This window comes from Bos mutus, chromosome 12 (genome assembly GCF_027580195.1).
Source record: "Bos mutus isolate GX-2022 chromosome 12, NWIPB_WYAK_1.1, whole genome shotgun sequence".
In the NCBI taxonomy this organism is placed as follows: Eukaryota; Metazoa; Chordata; class Mammalia; order Artiodactyla; family Bovidae; genus Bos; species Bos mutus.
In genome coordinates, this window is record NC_091628.1 from 69,565,339 (window position 1) to 69,586,360 (window position 21,022).

The following is a 21,022-nucleotide window of genomic DNA, read 5'->3' on the forward strand; positions in this document are numbered from 1 at the left end:
AGCAATACTGACATTTCAAAAGTTGACTAAATTAAAATACTAATTATTTTATTGTTGAGAATGAGAACAGTGATTGATGTCACAGAAATATACATACATTTTCCTTAGTTTCTTAAATGTTGCTTTATGATGTACATATTAACCACCCTAAAAGAGTCATATTTTCTCAATAACCTTAGCCATACTCCGTTCCATAGACATTTCTTCCTAACTAACATTAGATGGAAAATGAATGCAAGTGTGGCCTTTATTAGTCTCTACAACATTCCCAGTCGCATCCAGGAAGTAAACCTTACTTCATTTGCACTGAAAACTCTCTCAATGTGAAAATGAAAAATTACAGGGCCCCAGTGACCACGGGCAGGGGTCCAGACAGGTACTCTGGGAGCCTGAGGCCCTTGCAGAGCAAATCTCAGGAACCTGGGCCAGAGCTCAGCCTGTGAGTGAGTCAGATGGGGAGTCTGGAGGCCGCAGACTGCAGCTCAGTCCCTCTCATGAGCCTGACGACTAAACCTCACTTTCTTCATCTCAAAATAACGCCAATGACAACCCATTCATATGTTCTAAAAAATCAAACCACCAATCCGCTCAGTAAATGTCAGCCCCCTTCCCTACTTCTAACCACAAGCTGTCATGTGCTTCGGACACAGGACAGAAAAGTCCTAAGGGGACACTGTGTCTGTGGTCAGAAGACCGGGGATGTAGACACATATGCCATCGCTTCATCAAGTTCAAAAAGATTCATTTATACTTTCTGACAAGTCTTAGTTCAGCTTTTGTGCTAAATTTCTTTTTGTGTGTGTGTGTGTGCTAAATTTCTTGACCAAGCATACCTTTTCAGTTTTCAATGGAATTTTTTGCTACATTCAAAATTTACCTGCTATTAACCACTGAAGGCAGATGGGCTGGTAGGTCCAAGATGGCACTAACCCACAAGTTTTTTAAAGGTTTCCTTCCTGACATTCCACCACAGATAAGGTAATATAAATAAGCACAATAAAGTGATCAGTTTTGATGGCTAGGAATGTATTCCTAAGTAAGACTTTAATTCTGAATCTCTAGAAAAATAATCTTCCAAGTTTTGAAGAGTAAAGATTTCTAAGACATACCATAAAAATTGACTCAGCGATGAATTCTTTAAAATTATTCCCATACGAGAGCTGTGTTAGGAAGGGATAAATCCCATAGAATACATCAAATATGAACAAAATAAGAGTCCCTATCTTCATTCATTCAATCAACAAACTTTGGTGAGGTACCAGGCACTGTCCCAAAAGCCATGGATACACCCACAGGTCAAGACAGCAAAGAATTCTCTGCACTGCGCACAGAGGGACACTGAACGAGTACAGGACATGCCTATGGGGCTGTGATGTGTGCTCTGAGGGAAAGCAAGAGGGGCTGCTGTCTTAGACAGGGAAACAAGGGAGCCCTGAGACTGTGTGGGGAAACATCCTGGAAGAAGACACAGCAGGTGCAGGGGTCCTGGGACTGAACACGCAGGGCCGAGGCGCCTTCCTGCATTCACAGCGTATGGAGGGTGGGGGGACTCATAAATGGTCAAGGGCACCCACTGAGGGCTGTGGGAAGCCAGAGGGCATGGGCGCCCCCTAGAGGAGCGGGAGGGAACGGCAGGGCCCACCTTCCTTCTGTGTTCTGGGGCACTGCTCCTGGCTCTGGGACAGAGGGACCAGTGTGAACAGACAGACAGGGGTGAGAAAGGACCCCACAGAGCCAGTACAGCTGGACACTGAGTGGGTGTGCGGAAGAGCTGGAAAGGCTGAGGTGGGCAGATGGCAAAGAAGCCTGTTCTCTGTTTGAGGACCTGGAGCTGCTTCCTGAACGGGCTGGGGTGGGGGTGGGGTTGTCTGAGAATGGCTGGAGCAGGAGGGTGAGCTGTGTAGACAGCAGCATGAGAATCCGATCAAGACAGACATGAAGATCTGATGACACAGGAGGCAGGGGTCTGGCAATGTGGAATTGAAACACATCAGGATCCACAGCAGACACAGCTAGGACTTAATCAGCTCATCTAAGGCCCCTCACCTTCTGTAGCTTATAGAACCCACTATGCTCACAGCATAAAGTTGTAACACTCATGAACCTGAATCACCTTGGATATAGATTCAAGACTAGAGGAAACTGTTAATGGCAAGTAGAAGTGTGAGTCACTCACTTTTAATAGAAAACACTCCCCATTACTAAGCTCTGACACGACCACCATCTCTCATAGCATGTTGTTCCATCCAATTTTCTAACTCGTTGAGAACATCCTCAGTTGCTGCTGAGTGATTTCCTAAATTGCATTCGTGCTCCCTGCCCTAAGTTTCCCCAGAGAATGTGGTTCTGATTGGCAAACAATAATCCAAACAAGCTTGCTTCTATCAAGTGTACATCCAAGGTCATTAAACCCAAGAGCTATAAAAAAAACTTCTCTGTTTGAAGGAGAACTTTTGAGAACTTCTGTGATAAGTACAAGAGAAACGAACAGGCTGAACTGCCAATGATTCCAGGAGTGAGGAATGGCAAATGAAGCTTACAGCGCTCCCACCCTGTTACCAAACCCATGACAAGGCACTTTTCTATCAGGTCACAATCAGGAGAGGGTGGGAAAGCCGGATGAGACCACACAGCTGGAAGCAATGCCACATGCCCTGCTCTCCTGTTCTGAACAATTTAATGCTTCTTTGCACTTGTTATCGTGGTGGTGGTGGTGGTTTAGTTGCTAAGTCATGTTTGACTCTTGCGACCCCATGGACTGTAGACTGCCAGGCTCCTCTGTTCACGGGATTCTTCAGGCAAGAATACTGGAGTGGGTTGACGTTTCCTTCTCCAAGGGATCTTCCCAAGCCATGGATCGAACCTGGGCCTCCTGCATTGCAGGTGGATTCTCTACTGACTACAAGGGAAGTCCCTTTTTATTGTGGTTAATAAAACATATCATTACATAACATGAAATTTACCACTTTGCCTATGTTTAAGCATACAGCTCAGTGGTATTAAGCCCATTCACACTGCTCTGTAACCATCACCACCATCTGTCTCCAGAGTGTTTTCATCACCCCAAACTAAGCACAAGTTACACACAGACTTTGGTAGAACCCGCCCCATGATCCTGCTTAGTGGATGTGGTATCCCAGGTCCTCGTATCCAGAGCTCAGCGCTCCTCACACGTCTCTCTCTCTCTCACACATCTGCAGACTCTGCTGAAGCCTCTCTACTTTGCAGTTGTGGCTCTGCTGTAAGTCAATCATTTCCCCTCCAATTCAAATGCAGACACCTGAGAATTTGGTGATAAGGCCTTTAAATACATAATTGTTACCCCTAACGACATTAGTTCTAATCCAATCTGACTTGTATCTCCAGAAGCAAAGGAGCCTAACACAGAAGGGCAGGGCACGTGAACAGAAGAAAGCCCACATGAGGAAACCGGAAGGTGGATGCTATCAGAGGCCAAGGAGACAGGTTCCTTAGAGGCAGGAATGAGAGCTGAACATCCAAGTCTCCTTTTTCTGCCCAGTGTGGGTCCTTTCCCTCTCCTGGCACACTGTCCTCCTGGTAAACTAAGAGGTTTTGTGCAGTAACATCTGTAAGGGCACTGATCTCCGTGCACACAGCAGGGTGTTAATAAGTGCAGCTGGAAGGCTCATTGGCTTTAACAAGGTGAACAGCAGCAAGGGAACTAACGAACCGTGGGGGAGATGCAGATACTGTTTCAGAAAGAGTTCATGAGGCTTTCAAAGAGGTCAGTCTAAACTCCACCAGAGGCCTCGGTTAGCGGGACTTAGACACATTATACACAGAAAAACATCAGAGTTGTTCTACTTCAGAGGTTCAGTGGCCAGACAAGAGCAACAAACTCAACAACAAACAAGAACAACAAATTTCAGAAACACAACCTGAGAGTCAGGAGTTCAGCCAGATTCTAGATACCTAGTTTCAAAATCAAGTTACACATACATTGTGGATTTAAGTAAAAACTCTAGTAAGAATCCATGAAGCAATGAGCAATGACTGAAGACATTCTGAGGTGCAACAAATCATTCTCAGATTCTATACCTTATTCAGAATTTCTGAACCTACAGAATAATAAGCATCATCAAGGTCTTTCCACAGAAGCCCTATGTCAGTCCTGAAAACATCACTTTTAACATGTCTTAAAAAAAAAAAAAGATGAAGGAAAAGGATTGGCAGCCAAGTACTAGATTACTGAGTCCCACTCTCCGATTTAAAAACTGTAAATCTTCCTTCTTATTTCTGGGGTGTGGATCCATCCACAGTGTCTGGTTATCAACTGCAAGTAGCAGGAGGAAATCAGCCATCTATTCCTCACTCCCTAAGGACAGACTCCACTCTCCTCCACACCCTGGAAGCACCTTCTGTATTTTCCTATCTTGACCTCATCATGATCAAAATTTCTCTAAGATGGATCTTCTGTAGAATGAAGGGAAGGGAGAGAGGGATACCAGGGCAGAGCCAGCTGAGTCTCTTGAAGCACAAAGGCTTTCCTGAGCTCTTTTCCCTGATCTTTTAATCGGTTCTTGGAAAGCAGAAGTAATAGGAAACAGGAGCAAACTCACAGTTCAAACAAGTGCCTGCTAACTTCTGCGTCCACTGCGCTGAGCGGATCGTCTAGGAGGTAGATGTCTGCATCCTGATACACGGCTCTAGAAAACGTAGAGAGACGTTAGGATAAAACACTTCACACTCCCTGGGTCACATCTCTGAATCACAATGGTGTCCAACAACTCCATGTTCATTCCAGGAGCCCAGGGAAGGGACCAAGACCCTGCTTCACACAGGCCCACTTGGTGAGTGGGGTCTGTGTGCTCACGTCCACTAGGAGTAGCAGAGGAGGAGGGGCAGGATGGCAACTGAAACTCCATTTACCTGGCAAGGTTGACCCGGGCTTTCTGCCCTCCACTCAGTGTGGTTCCCCGGTCTCCTATCATAGTTAGATCTCCATCCTCCAGAAGCTGTAAATCCTACATGGAGACAGAAAAGGGAAAAAAGAAAAAGATTTAAAATGTGTTCTCCTCCTGCCATCCTAACCTTTTAGCCTTAGCTCTACATATAAGTATTTTATGAACAGCAATGAGTATATTTCATAATGACTGAATTGTAATCTTGAATATCAAAAGAACCTCATTTGTTCTGATTCCATAGGTTTTCACTGCATTTATGAATTTGACCATGATAACAAGGAAGTATTTATTGAGGATTGATTATACTCCAGGCATTATTCTCAGCACAGTGAATTCAGGGATGAGGAAACAAAGTCCCTAGAGTTTCTTTCCATGGTATGAGACAGACGATATGGAAAATGAACCTGCGTGCAAGTACTGAGGATGAGAAAGAAAAGGAAGCCAGCTCAGGGCAACAGAGAGTAAAGGAGGGAAGCGAGTCCACACTGCGGTCAGGAGGGCACGGCTCACAGAGTGGGTGTGAGCAGATCAGTGGGAGGCGGCGGGGGGGGCTTCCGTAGACTGCCTGTAACTCAAGTGATGCTGCCATAGCGAGCAGAGTTCATAGAGTTTGTTATCCACTAAACCCTCAGGCATCATCCTAGGATGCACAGCAGCACTTTTCTGCAAATGAAGCCGGAGCTTCTCTGTACTTTAGCAAATTTGGGAAGAACAGAAACAGCACAGTGAAGCCCCCAGGATAAGCAGCTTTCTCACCTTCTAAGTCTCAACTTCTTCTACAAAATGTGCTGTAGAAACAAGAGTCACTAAACTCAAGGATGCGATGAGAACCCAAAGTGTATAAACACCCTCCATAAATGGAAAAAGGACACGGACTGATTATAACTTGCTACTGGTGAATGAGGCTTACCTTCTCATCAAACCAACACTGGGACCCCATTCACCGTGTGGATCACAGCATATAAGGCACATGACCATAAGGAGAAGAAAGAGACTGTCTCCATCATCACCCTCCCTGAAAGCCACAGGCGCGCACACACAAACACACACACACACACACAGCTTCCCTGCTCGCTGGAAGCTTAACAGGGGTGCATCCAGTGAAAGGCAGCAATTGCTCTGTTGTGAAAATTCATCATTATTTTACTTTAATTCTTGATTTTGATTTTCTGGAGATACAATAAGCCGGTTTAAGATACATTCCCAACCCTAAACACACACACACACAGTTTACTTGGTCTCTGTTTTACTGGTGACAGCCCCTGCAAACTCTTTCAGTTTTTAATGCCTAGATTTTATGTTGCTTTGGTTTCCTTCACAAAACAGCACCACACTGTAGCACGGCAATCTCAGCCATGCTCTGGAAAAGGCACTTAAGTCCACTCTTCCATTTAGCACAGCTGGGCTCCAAGAAACAGGCTCTCTCTGAGTCCGGTACCAGGACTCCAAGTATGCTGTTGACTCTGCAAACTATTTATGGGCCAGCCACAAATGGGAAAAGCATTTCACAGGATTTGAAGTAAAAATCCAAGTCAGCCTAATTTTCCAGCCACCATTTTCTGATTAGGTAAAAGCAGAAGAAGTCTGAGTTCAGCATATAATACAATGCCTCCCACGGACAAGAAAGTTTTTATTTATTTATTTTTTAAAACCAATTCCCAATGAAGAGCAGACACACAAACTACAGGGAAACTAGGAAATGGCTCGCTGGTTTGATGCCATCAGCCAGGAGCACATGGAGGGCCCTTCAGGGACGCTGGCTTCTTGGTGTGGAAACAGCACAGAGCAGACTGCTGAGTTTCTGTCAGAGGAAGGCTGGATTCCTGAGTCAAAGCAGGAGGACCCTGACTTTTATCACACCTGTAACTCCATTTCGCCGATGGCAGAGCACTACGATTTCCTTTAAAGACGATGAAACTGGGGCCTTGTTAGGTTCAGAAAAGAAGCCAAAATCACAGAGAAACAAACTCAATCCCCGAGCCTCATGACTCCTAAGCCTTGTCGTTTAAGCTCGACCCCTCCAGCTGACCAAACATTTTGGCTTGTTCCCTGAACTGTGTTGTGTAACTCACTATACTGTCACTTTGAATAAGGCATCAGCTTAATTCCATGTTGCCAAATGTGATTACTTCATGTTTTATTACAGAAATGTTTGCAGCTCAATGAACCTAAAACGCTTGCTTCAATTAGATCTAGTTATCATGTGTCTAGTTGTTATTAATGCATGTGATACACGAAATGCTCCTTTTTCCTGTTTTATCTTCCAGGTGTGGGGGGGGTCACCTGTCTGTATGTATTTAGTTTGTATGCATGTATTTACTGAAAACCTGGTAGGTTTCCATTTTACAAAAGTTGCCACGTTTACTGCAATAAACCCGTACCCCCCTCATTTTACAAGCAAGGAAACAGACTCCTCAAATTACAATCCAAGATGATGCTCTCCAGAGGACACACTTTTTTTTTTTTCCTACTACACATGCAATCTGTCTCTACGAGTAAAAATACCCCCATGGCACCTCTACTGTTTGTGACTGTCTTATGTCCATCCATTGAAACATGGATTCCAAAAGGAGATAAGCAGAGGCTGCAAAAATGCATTAAGTGGTTCCCAGGTGTCATGCAGACCTGGCTGACCCCTTGGTAATCAGAGTCATAGCTGACATTTCAGAGCAGCAACAAAACCTCTTGGAAACACTCTGACCCAACGTGCTCGTTTTGCGGCAGAAATGTGAGATGCCCAGACAGGTAACAGGACGTGTCCAAAGGGACAGCAGCCAAGTCACAAAATCGGGGGAGGGACTCAGCTCCCTTCCTGCCAAGGAGGGAATGGGCATGAGGGGCCCTGCCTCTATGCTCTGACCACGCAGAGAACAGGAGGGCAGCTGATGTTTATAAACGTCACACCACATACGTCACTGGGCAGCCCAGTTCTGCAGGGCTCCTTCCCACCAGAGTCTGTTACACATGCAGCCCTGAGGGTGTGTGAAGCCCCAGGACAGTCCCCCACATTACTGGTCCAATCACCCCAAAAGGCTGCAGCAAAGCACTGACCGTCGTGGATCCGAACCTGAACCGCAAACGTAGAGATGGGGTGTTTCATCTCTCTAAGCTTCAGTTTTATCAACAACATAGAAAACACTGGTAAAACATTAATAACTCATACGCCTTTTTATGTATGCTTGCATGGGAATGACAAAGATGATCTGGACATCAACTCTGAATAAATGGGAGCTATTGTTCTTACTGGGACTTTCCAGGTGTCTCAGTGGTAAAGAATCCGCCTGCCAATGCAGGAGACTCAAGATATGCGGGTTTGACCCCTAGGTCAGGAAGATCTCCTGGAGGAGGAAATGAAAACCTGCTCCAGTACTCTTGCCTAGAGAATCCCATGGACAGAGGAGCCTCGTGGGTACAGTTCACTGGGTTAGAGTCAGGCATGACTGAGTAGAGTTAGCACGCACAGAGGCATTCTTACTACTTTACATTTGCACTTACCCTTTCCTTATAATATTTTTTTAAAAAGCTACCTCAATCCTGCCAACCCTACATCATTTCTGCAAATGAAAAGTCTATTTAAAACAACTCAGGAGAAAGAAATAGAAAAAAAAAAGAACAAGCAAACAATTCTCTTATGTTCACAAAATCATCAAATGCTACTCTATGATGTTCAAGCCACTGTTCAAGCCGAATAACTATTTCCTCACAGGTCTTCACCCCCACACCTTTGAAAGGCTGTCCAGCCTTTTTCCTCACAGTATAAAAGAACAGTCGGATGTCCAGACTGCACTGAACTGACCCAGGGGGTGCCCTTTAATGCTATTATTCCCTGGTTTTTATAACCAAAGAAAATAACATAGCATCTAATCAGTATTTACCTTCTTTCCTTTCCTTCCATCAAATTATCAATATATTCTCCTACTAGGTAAGCCCAGTTTGCATAACTGATTCCCTAATTTTATTTACTAAATCTCCATGTACAGTAAAATGTTTCCATTTCCATTTTCTGTGAAACCCAATACCGTTTCTGAAAACAATCTCTCCTCCAGTGAAAATAGGCTGTAATTAAGAAGAAATGTTAAAGGAGTCGTTTTTCTTTAATTACTAAGGAAAAGCGAAGTGGAGAGGAAAACCTAGAGATAGAAAGGGACCAAGGAGGCATCAACCAAGTGCAGGAGGCAGATCTCATGTGGATTCCAAAAACAGTGAAGGAGGTTTCTCAGTGAGATGATCAACAGCATGTAAGCACTGATGAGAAAGCCGATGACAGTCAGGAATTTGAGTTATTTTTCAGTTGAAATATTGCGGTCTCTTTTCAGTCTCTGAGAGAAAAACTAATGAAATATTTACTGATAAACTAATCTGAAGTCTAGAATCTGCTCCAGAATAGTCTGGGGTGGGGGTGGGGCAGGCAGAAGGCAGGAGTGGAGATGCAGCAAGACTGGCCACCATCTGAACCCGGGTGAACCTGGGGTGGGTACATGAGGGTTCATTACATGGCGCTATTTTTATAAAGTTTTGTAACTGTGCACTAAAAGAGAAGTAAAAGTGAATGAAACTGCAAAAGACTAAACAATCCCCACCACCTCCAAAAGGGCATTCTGTGTTACAACATCAGAATTCAAAGAGTAGCAATGTGTGTGAATGTTCGTAAGGAAACCAGCTTCAAATATTAAACAACACTAAAAGACCTTCTAACAGATCTTGTAGCTTAAACCAACATGATCGTCGTTTGAAATTTGAGCATATGCAACTCAAAAGTCATTACTCACCTTTTTCAAAGCACAAGCCTTTATTACTTTTTCATATCGTTCCTTTTCATATTTCTTCCCAAATAAAATGTTACTCCTCACAGTTCCTGAGAACACCCAGGGCTGCTGAGAAACATACGCGATCCTCCCGTGCACGCTGACCTGTCCCTGGTTCGGGGGCAGCTCCCCCAGCACAGCGCTTAACAGTGACGACTGAAACAGACAGGAACCCACACGTGTGAACAGGGAGCACTCAATACAGCACACGCCCCACAGCACAACCGACCCCACCCTGGTGCTTGATAAATGATAGAATCCTTTCATTTAGAACAGCAGTTGCAGGGGAAAAAAAAAAAAAGAAATAACACTATTGGTCAATATAAACTAATGAATGAATATATTCAGTTGATAAGTAACATTATTATTAATATAATACTGAAACAACCTAAACAGGCTTCCCTGGTGGCTCAGACAGTAAAGAATCCACCTGCAATGCAGAAGACCTGGGTTCCATGCCTGGGTGGGGAAGATCCCCTGGAGGAGGGCATGGCAACCCACTCCAGTATTCTTGCCTGGAGAATCCCCATGGACAGAGGAATCTGGCGGGATACCGTCCATGGGATTACAAACAGTCGGACATGACTGAGTGACTAAGCACAGATAACAACCTAAACTGGAGAAACTAAATAGTTTCTCCCAAATGAAATGCTAAACTCAGCAAAGACTAATTAAGAATGTTTAACATCCTTAACCAATAAAACAGCCCAGCAGGGTGCATGGTTCATGTATCTGATGTTTAATTCAGCTGTCCCTGCATCCCAGGCATCCTTTACTTATCAAATATTTGTTCTTAACAAGCTTTCTGTGACTAAACATATCCAAAGATGATTATTTTTTTAAAAAAAACCTCTGGAGTCATGTTTCAAAAAAGTCCATCATATAGGAACTCATCACCCTCTCGTGTACATACCCCTCACTTAGAGCTCTGTGTTTTGTTCTTTCAGACGAGGTTCATGTGCATGTCGTTCAAATCTTGTCTACCACACAGAAGTGGTGTGTCCGTGTCCACACATCACAACTCTACCACACTGGGCTGAAATAATCTGTCTGCCCTGGAACCTGGTTGCCTCTGGAGGGCAGAGACGTTGGAGTCTTGCTCTCACCTGTACCTTTAGCTCCGGCACGTGGCTACACGCTCACTACCCTGGGCACTGACGGGACCAAGTCACGTCATGTGAGGAAATGCTCAAAATTCCCAGAAGAGCCTTTCCAACCTCCAGACTCCCTGGAGGGACAACCGTCACAAAAAGAAGACCCCTCTATCTCACTCTGTCCTGAACAGCTGTCAGAACAATAATTTCCTTCACTGACAGGTCAAAAGCCTGACAAGCAGTTTCCAAATGTGCAACGTGAAGCCCCAAGAAGGAAAGCACAGTGTGCATTTATCCAGATTCATCTGGCCATGAAACCTTCTTGAAAAACTAACGTTCCATGGAACACACCTAGAGAAACACTGTTCTAGACACCCTTGATTCAAAGTGAATTATACACAGCTCTGGGCTCTTTCTGAGAATTTAACAGGGGCTGTGGCTTCGCATCAGGCTGACAAAAGGCGTCACAACTTACCTTTCCTGCTCCCACAGGTCCAACCACAGCTAACAGTTCACCGGGTCTGACAGTAAAGGAAAGGCTTTGTAGGGTTGGGGTGTCTGATGCCTGCAAATATACGTTTAGAAAACTTTGTTCATCTCATTAAAATAACACAAGGAACTCTGAAAAGTGTAAAAAATAATATATCATTGATATGCTAATATAACCCATATTTTCCTCCGTCCTGTTTTAAGATACTGAGCCCTGGGGGCCTTTTATCCCAAAATATCTTTGAAACAGCTTTAATTTGCCTTTAGGGAGGCTCCTACTTTTTACCAGATTTCAATACGACACTGTTCCAGACACTCTCAGGATTTAAGGACTGAAATAACAAGTCACGTGTTCAATATGTACCTACACGTTGCACACTAACTTACTATAATAATATACTTAATTGAATATCCAGTATGGGAGGTTTTTAAATCAACTGTGAATTTTCATTATACCCCTTGGTTATGTCAACTTCAGTATTGTCCACAAGGTGGCAGAATACAGACATATCATGCCTGCTCCTCTACTAACAATTTGATACCTCCTCTCACCTCTGTATTTTCTCTTGGTAAAGAATGAGTCTTACTAATGCTCAGCAAACAGCAGAGCATTTTATATGATATAGTTGCTCTTGGTAAATAAAGTTGCATAAATGGTAGTCAAGGCTCCAATTTAACCAGAGCTGTAGTTTCACACCAAAAACAAAACAAAATCAAAAAAAGGGGAGAGGATTAAGTATAACATCGTGGGTCAGTGATAATGCCTCAATTTTATACCTCTTACATGCCGAACAGAGAGAATAAAGTACTTCTACTGTAAAAGCAAAAACAAACCAGGGAGTTACCTGTGATGGTCAACAATCCAACACAAAGAAGAACAAAGTATTCATCCACAAAGAAGAACAAAGTATTCATCATGCCAATACAGGTCACGTTCATGAACAAACTTAAGGGTGTATATGTGCGTCATTACATATACTGTATTCTTAACTGCTAATTTTTTTTAAAGTAGTTAAATGTCATTACATAAAATGCCCAAAAGACTAAGAAAAGATGTTCTATATGAAAAATTTCTCTGGAAAAAACTGAACCGATTATAGATACAGTCACTTACTAAAAACAAAAATAATTATTTATAATCATCAAAATAACTATCCCTAGATTGTAAGAGAAATAGCTTTTCACTCCTTTTTTTTAATTGACCCCTGGATTCCATAATTATTTTTCACTCAGAAATACTTCATTATTTTCCTCTCACAACGGTTCGTGATTCTGTGGACAAAATACACAAGCATAGCTTCCTGTTGCAGCCCTTCAGTTGGGCAGGGCAAAAATCATGGACTTCCCTTCCCGTTGGGGCTTGAGGCTTTTCATTACTAAAATACTAGCCCCAGGTTTCATAGGAATTACAAAGTTATCAATAAGAGGCTAGATTTTAATACATAAGAAACATTTTTAAAGCACCCTCCAATTCTTTATTCGTCTCTAACATTTAGGGCTTCTATTTTACTACTTTTCACTCAGCTAAGACTAAAAATAGTGAGCCACCTACAAACATCAGCTCCCTGTCACCAACCCTCACAGTTTGTCAGGGCCAGACACTGAATTCACTCCCTGCTCAGGCTTCAGGATTGGGCACTGCTCTGTTGCGCCCAGAAGGGGGCAGCACCGGACTGCTCACTGCTGCTGGGTCCCCTCCCCTCTTGGTTATCCTGGCACAGGAGATGCTGGGTCGATAAGCATCATCAGCTGAGCCCCACACTCCGGTTTCATGAATGAGACCTGGATCCTGACATATTCCCCCACCTGCCCGGCTGGTTATGGAGGGGAGCAGGTTACAAAGCTCATGTCTTCCTCCGGCCTCCCAGCCCAGCAGGGGTTTCATTCAGACTCAACTTCTCTCTAAATCTCCAATGTCTATGTCCCTCCCCCTACCCAAGGGCTCTCTCACCTATGACCTAATCTGACAGCTCCTAATTACTAATGAGCCCAGCAAGGGACATGTTCCTTCCCTAGGCAAGGCCAGAAGGCTGAGATGTACTGTAATGCAAATTGCACAGAAGTATCAGAACATGCTATTAACTTCTTTGGACTAAGAGCAAAAGAGTTCACTTTAAAATGCTGCATAGTTTGGAACAAGATAAATTTGGAAATGTTAGCATTTACATAGTAGCCCTTATAACGGAATTTTAATGCTGCTTTCCATAAATGTTTCAACTGTATTATGACGAGAAATACAAAAATAGGAGGGAAAATCTGTAATACTAAGCTAGGAGCAACTACCAGGTTGGAAAAGTCACCTTGTTTGAATTTCCATGTGCAAAAGCTGTAGGGGTATATTATTATTTATTTGGAAATATACTACTCTTTTGTAGGTGCAGAGGCAGGTACTGAATCTGAAGTAGTGGCACAATAAGTCATGTCACACACTCAAGTGGCACGATATGTAGTGTCACAGGCAGGAAAACACACGAGTCTACAGGGTCCAGACACTTGCACTGTGGTCCCCAATGCCACCAGCAGAGAGGCTCTTCCACTGTCTGCACAAGTAATTCCCTGCATGGAACTCCCTCTCCTGGACCATGGGTTCTATTTACCCTACTCTTCCGCACTCTGATTAATTCCCTGATAGCTCAGTTGGTAAAGAATCTGCCAAACCAGTGCAGGAGGATGTGCACAGAAAACCATGGAACCAGGGAGGCAGGAAACTTTCAGTCCCTGGTAAAGGGAGAGGCGCTGCATGTACAAGTCTGAGAGTGGTCCCTATTGTTTTTTTTTTTTTTGTTTTTAAGTGAAAGTGAAAGTCGCTCAGTCGTGTCCGACTCTTTGCGACCCCATGGACTATACAGTCCATGGAATTCTCCAGGCCACAATACAGGAGTGGGTAGCCATTCCCTTCTCCAGGGGATCTTCCCAACCCAGGGACTGAACCCTGGTCTCTCTCACTGCAGGCGTACTCTTTACCAGCTGAGCCACAAGGGAAGCCCTTTGTTTCATAAATAAAACAAGTGCTGGAAAATTTCCAGTTCTCCCTGTCAGTGTCCACACACTGCAACCCTTCAACTGGCAATCACTGGTGCTCACTATGCCCACCTGCTGTCTCCTCCCAGTCCCTGGCTGCCAACAAAGTAGCCAGAACCATGCAGAAGCTTACGATGGGGGAGTCCCCCACCCTAACTCACAGCAAAAAACCTAACTCAGCAGTAAAGAGATCTGCCTGCAATACAGGAGACAAGGGTTCAAACCCTGAGTCAGGAAGATCTTCTGGAGTAGGAAATGGCAACCCACTCCAGTATTCTTGTCTAGGAAATCCCATGGAAAAAGAGCCTGGAGGGCTACAGTCCATGTGGTTGCAAAGAGTCAGACAGGGCAGAGCACGCAAGCATGGTCTTACTAGGCTGCAGTGATGGTCTGACAACATCAAGGCAAAAAACATACACTGATTCCCAAAAACCTGCTGTCTTTAATAACTGGTTGTGTATTTGTTGGTTAACCCATATCACACTGAGGCATTTTCTCTCCAATGCTGCAAATTCTACCATTACAAACACATGTACTTTAAGTTCCAAATGGGTTAATAGTTCTCTTGAGAGCAACATGCCAAATGTCTTAGGCTGACTTTACACTGAATCTCCATCACATGCAAACCTTATTCCTCATTGAGAATTTTTATAACATACTTTCAGTAAATGAATAAATCACATTTATGCCATATATAAAACCTTAATAGTCTCCAATAAATCTTTCAGCAGTCAAGATCTTATAACAGAAGGTTTGCTACCTTATCCCAAAAAGCAGTGAAATCCTGCACATTCACGATCATTTTACCATCTGATGGCAGTTGAGAGTGGAGCTGTGTTATCTCATCAAGTAACAGGAAGTTCTACAAAAGAAGGAAACACACAGATCAGATTATTTAAACTGTAGGAACAATGAATAAACAAAAAGAATTGCTTCCTTGGAATTTGCAATAAAAAAAACTTTATGCAGCCTATATACTGCTATGCCAACTGTATGTAATGTGTAGTTTACACTAGAACAAACTAGATAATATATACAATATTATATACTATTATAATAACATACAATGAAGTATATGTATATATATATACACACACATATATGCACATTATAACATATAATAAAGTATATATATATATATACATTATTATAATAACATACAATAAAGTATATTATATATATATATATATATATATATATATATATATACATGGAAGTTGTTCTGGGGAGGATTGTAACCCCTCACTCAAAAAATATCATAAGGTCCTAACCCTAAATACTTCAAAACACAACTTTATTTGGAAATAGAGTTGTTGCAGATGTAATCAATTAAGGTGAGCTCACAGTGCATAGGGTGGGCACTGGACCCAATAAGACTGGTGTCCTTATAAGAAGAGAGACACAGAGACAGAAAATAACCATGTGATTATAGAGACAGAGGCTGGAGTGATGGCAGTTACAAGTCAAGGAGCTCCAAGGTTTGCCTGCAAACTCCGAAGCCAACAGAGGAGAGGAAATGAGTTACCCTTGAAGGATTCAGGGGGATCCTGACTCTGCTGACACCCTGATTTCAGACTTTTAGGCTCCAAGGCTGTGAAATAATTCTATGGCTTTACGCCACCAAGTTTGGGGTACTTTTTATGGCAGCCCCAGGAAATCCATACAGCAACTTAAAGGGACTCTTGCATGAGAGAAAAACAAAATATCCTTATAAGCAACTTCGTTAATTGTAAGCAACTTGTAAGCAGGGCGGGTAATTCTAGGTCCAAGAGGCAAACCGAATCCCCACCAACACAGGTGGCGACTGACAACACATGAGGACGTCTGAGAAACGGAACAACACATGAGCAGGGACCTTCTCTGCTAAACATCATGAACAGCCTTCAAGTCCTCGACATCCTCATCTATCATGCCACACAGCGACACATGTGTTTGCACCTTCAAGTTCAAAAGAATAACTGGTAAAAACAACATAAAAACCTGCTTCTGTGCAGGAAAAGGAAGAAGAGATCCCTGCATCTCTCCAGAGACCAGCTGGTGGGAGTCACAATCCACTTGTACCCTCCTCCTCCCATCCAGGTTCACCGAGAACCTGGACACGGGGCACGGATAATCCTCCCTGCCCTGAGCCTGTGTCCAGCAGGAGGAAGGACGGACGGACAGTTGTCTGAGCAGTCCTCTGCAGACTCTCAACCACTGCAGCCTGAGTTCTCTCTCCATACCACCTGTCCCATCGTCAGCCATGTACCAGCTCTTGCCTGTTCTGACACAGCTTATCTCTCTGCCAATTCTCCATTCCTCTTGAAACAACATAATTTCAGCATCTCACTCACTATTAATTATTTCAAATACTGATATACATAAATATTTCTTTGCTGGTTCTTTCCCCAGCTCTCCCCACCACCACTGACCCTACTTCAACACCATTCCCTCTTGATCTCTTTACAGCACGACTGAACGTGTCCACCACATTTAAATACCCACAATGTCCCACCAGCACCTAAGTCCACAGTCCCCAAGTGGCCTCTGCCTAGACACCCTGAGTACTAATCTCATCCATCCTTCCAGCCCAACTCAAACGCTAACCCTCCTGGGAGCCAGCTCAAAACCCTTGAGGCTGCCACCATCTTCCCCACCTTTGAATCCCCAGAGGGATAGCAAATCATATAGAGAGGAGACACTATGTCATTCATTCACTTACACTGTCCAACTTCAACTAAGACTGAGCCCTGCACAAAGTCAGCCCATCATGGGAATTAGCTAAAGGAAGAGACTGTACCATGTAGTGGCTGCATGGATTTGACTGTTCACTGACTGGATGGCTACAGCCTTACACAGTCTGAGTTCACATAGCAACAAGCAAAAGGTTGTACGTGTATATTATCCAACTTGTCTAGGCAGAAATTAAAATTTTAGCTTAAGAGTGTTACCAAAAAACTCAATATTCAGTGTGTGTATAGTCAACTAGAAATTCATCACTTTCAAAAATAAAACGGACTCAAAAAAAGGAAAAATTATGCCTTAAATGAAGAATTAAATTTATTGAGCATTTGTCCACAAATAATAGGCCTGAGTGGGGAAAGACAGCATAATCTTCCAGAGGTTAAATGAGATTCCAACACATGACCAGCTTGTAAAGGAGCCAAAAGTGCTGGCTGCATTTTTTTCCCCAGTTTCAGGCTGATGATAAAGCTGGAATTAAATGGCCATTAGAGCCATGAAGTGCAGACCCAGAACAGGTCATGCAGGAAAGTATCAACGTCAGAACTGCAGCCAAAAAGATTGACTTCCCAGTGGCTGGAAAGGGAAAACCTACACAGCTTTCTGAATAATATTAACCTCCGAGACACATTTCATTGGATGTAAAAGACACTGAAGACTTTTGTTACTTTTAAGTTAAGACAAGATATTTATAATCCTGTTGCAGTAGCACAATGCCAAGGCCTTCAGTCCCCTTTTATTACTAAGAGAACAATAAAGGCACCACTGCACCCGCTCCAAGGTGCGCAGGGGTGGTGGGTTTCCTTCCTAGGGCTCCCAGACATGACCTGAGTGGAAATCCTGGGAGACGACCACCCAGTCTACTGAGTCCCAGCCTGCAGGAGGCACTGGGGCAGCAGGACTCAATACCACACCTTGTTCTAAACTCTACATGGCCACCACGCCTCCAGCCCATCTGTGATCAAACCCTGCCCAGCTCTGACCACTTGGGTCAGTAAACTCAGCTGACCTTTTCTTCCACTCGAGCTGTCCTTTTGACCTTCTAATTGGGCATGAACACATCCAGGTGAAAGACAAGGAAGAGAAGGAACCAAGTTCTTGCTCTTCTCCTTCCACGTGACTTGCCAGCCCTAAAACTCAAAGCAGCCCGGAACTTTGAACACTCCCAGGGAGTCAGCATCACTCTACTGGACATGATGCTGGGCAGTGCAGGGCTGGCCATGCATATAGATGAAGCCCTAGATCCAGGTGAACGAAAGTGCTGGGAGAGGGTCACAGGGCTGCTGGAGGTTCAGCAGCATTTACTTAAATCAAGGACAGAGGAGAAGGTGACCCAGGGGGCCCAAAAGAGTGAGTCAAGAGATTCCACCATTCCACATGCCAGAAGGTACGAACAAGGTTCTGTTAACAGTGGTTTAAAAAAAAAAAAAAAAAAATCAGGCTTTTGGCAGAATCCTAGTTCTGTCATTTGAAAGCTGTGTGAGGATGGGTGAGCTATTTCACCTGTTACACAGGAACTTGTTTCCTTATCTGTAAAGTAGGGACACTAATGTTTATCTCATTCAATTGCTGTGGAGATAAAATTAGATGATGTGTACAGGGTTTCAGAGATTCTGGACCACACAGGGAGCCCTGGCAGCAGTGATAACAAAACCACAGCAACACAACACACATGTGAAGCTTCCATCTGGACAGGTCACCGTGTCACTGAGAACATTACTATGGTCCAAATCCATTCCTAAATGTTCTGCTTCAAGATGTGAAAGCACAAAGAAATTTTATTGAACTACATGGACCATTCCTTAACAGTGTTGTTAGAAGCCCCATCAGAAATAAAGATAAACTCAGGGGACCAAACTGACCTCATAAGACTGATTTGTTTTAGGTGCAATGGTTTTTTTATACTACAGAAACTTCATAAAATACCTCAGATTTTATGGCAAGACCAAAAAATAAAATCAAAACCACAGCCAAAGCTAATTTCACTAGAAATCTATTATTGGCCAACCATCACTGTGGAGACATGGGAACAAAACAAGTTAGAAGTTTTATAAAGCCCAAACACTTCATGCCCAGGCCGCCTCACAGAGCCAATTCATCTTCGTTTTTGACTGATTCATAAAAACACAAATCCTTAAATATCTACAGGGTCTTATCTTGGTGATGGAAATTATTCATCTCTGGCAATTTAAAGACACTTTTTAAAAAGAGAGCAGGACAGACTGTGGGTATGTTGGAATCACAAGTTCGAAAGGAAGACGGCAGCTAGAGAGGATTAAGCAGTAACAGAAAAAGGGCAGAAACAAAAAGAGGCAAATCAAAAGGGGAAGCTCAGAAATCAAGTGAAACAACTATGGAGGAAAGAATCTATTTTAGATACAAAGAACTTAGTGAATCTGAGGCCACTTAGTGAGCAGGGACCTCTCAGTAAGTTCCTCCCCTCCTGGCCTAGAGAGGAATCCTATTCACGCCAGGACTGAGCACAGTCATTACCTAGTCATTCAAGGTAGCACAGGAGATGCAATCTGTTTGCTTTTCCTACTTTCAAACAACTTAATCATCCTGCAGTCATCAAGAGCCTGTACCCCTGCGACTCATACTACCACCTATAAGTAAGCAGGGATCATATGATATTAACAATGCACTCTAAATGGCAACCCACTCCAGTATTCTTGCCTGGAGAATTCCGTGGACAGAGGAGCCTGGTGGGCTACTGTCCATGGGGTCGCACAGAGTCAGACACGACTGAAGTGACTTAGCATGTACGCATGCATTCGAGAAGGAAATGGCAACCCACTCCAGTATTCTTGCCTGGAGAATCCCAGGGACAGAGGAGTCTCATGGGCTGCGGTCTATGGGGTCGCACAGAGTCGGACACGAATGAAGCGACTTAGTGGCGGCAGCAGCTGTATCAGAAGGCAGGGGAGTACTGAGACATTTTGGAATGACTGCCAGCCTTGGCACTAAGAAAACTAAACCTCAGCTAACTGGAACACATTGACACCAAATAAAAAGAGGCAAAAAAAAAAAAAAAAAAGACACAAAATCCACCTACAACATAATAAATTTATATGTCAGCAAACCTTGATTCTTCGGATGCTGACGAATGCCTCTGACACCTTCTCGACGGCCGAAGGGAAGAAGAGGGTGACTGTCAACCGCACAGCCCCGTACAGCGACACCGCCACAAACACACGGCTGGCTGTGATCACGTTGCCAAGGAACACATAGGTGGTGAAGGTGACGAAAACGATGATTTTGCTCGCAACAAAAAATGATGCCAAATTCATTCCTCTAAGGTAGGAACTTCTCAGAATCTTGGAAATTTCCTTTCTGGGGGAAAAAAGCATAGGAAATAGGTTTTAAAAGAAGCATCCGCATCCAAGACATGCATTCAGTGCCCTGTGTGAGTGGTCCCTTTCTAGAGAGTGGACACAGATTAAGATAATCCATCCCTCACGTCCTGGAGACACTGCATGCCCAGGGGCTCTGCGCCGAGATAAGGACCACACACTTCATCACCACTTCACTCTTCCAACTAAATGGAGTCTTGATATCACACTATTCTGGGTCAATTAGACAAGGTTTGAACTTTCATTCAACCAGCATTTGTAACAAGTCCTGGGCTAAGTTCTTCACTGATGACAAAAAGACAGAGCCCGTCCCTGCCAGGAGCTCATGAAATCAGAGGAAAGAGAATAAGCAACCCCAAAACTGAGAGACACGAAGACAACAGATAGAAGCAGGGAGCAGAGAAACAAAGAGCAAAGGCGTGTTAACTCGGAGCAGTGGCGTCAGGGCAGGTCACAGGGACGTCAGGGCAGGTCACAGGGACGAGGAACTTGAGAAGATGAGCTGGAGTCAGGCTGGCGGAGGCCAGAGAAGAAGGAAGATGGGAGTGTATCCCCAGCAGAGGGAGGGGCACCCATAAAGGTGCAAAGTGAGAGGTGACGGGAGCAGCCACAGA

At 43.8% G+C, this 21,022-nt stretch overlaps 1 protein-coding gene across 3 annotated transcripts in view; it reads right to left on the bottom strand.

Moving 5' to 3' along the window:
- The window catches only part of ABCC4 (ATP binding cassette subfamily C member 4 (PEL blood group)), a 185,073-nt gene that overhangs the window by 96,080 nt on the left and 67,971 nt on the right, over positions 1 to 21,022 (bottom strand). For all 3 annotated transcript variants that reach the window (XM_070380662.1, XM_005909234.3, XM_070380663.1), the window contains 6 exons: positions 20,139 to 20,388; positions 15,095 to 15,196; positions 11,300 to 11,389; positions 9,695 to 9,886; positions 4,891 to 4,985; positions 4,581 to 4,667 (listed from right to left, as the gene is read on the bottom strand). In XM_070380662.1, coding sequence (XP_070236763.1) covers positions 4,581 to 4,667; positions 4,891 to 4,985; positions 9,695 to 9,886; positions 11,300 to 11,389; positions 15,095 to 15,196; positions 20,139 to 20,388 — 816 coding nt within the window. The remainder of the gene's footprint in view (positions 1 to 4,580; positions 4,668 to 4,890; positions 4,986 to 9,694; positions 9,887 to 11,299; positions 11,390 to 15,094; positions 15,197 to 20,138; positions 20,389 to 21,022) is intronic.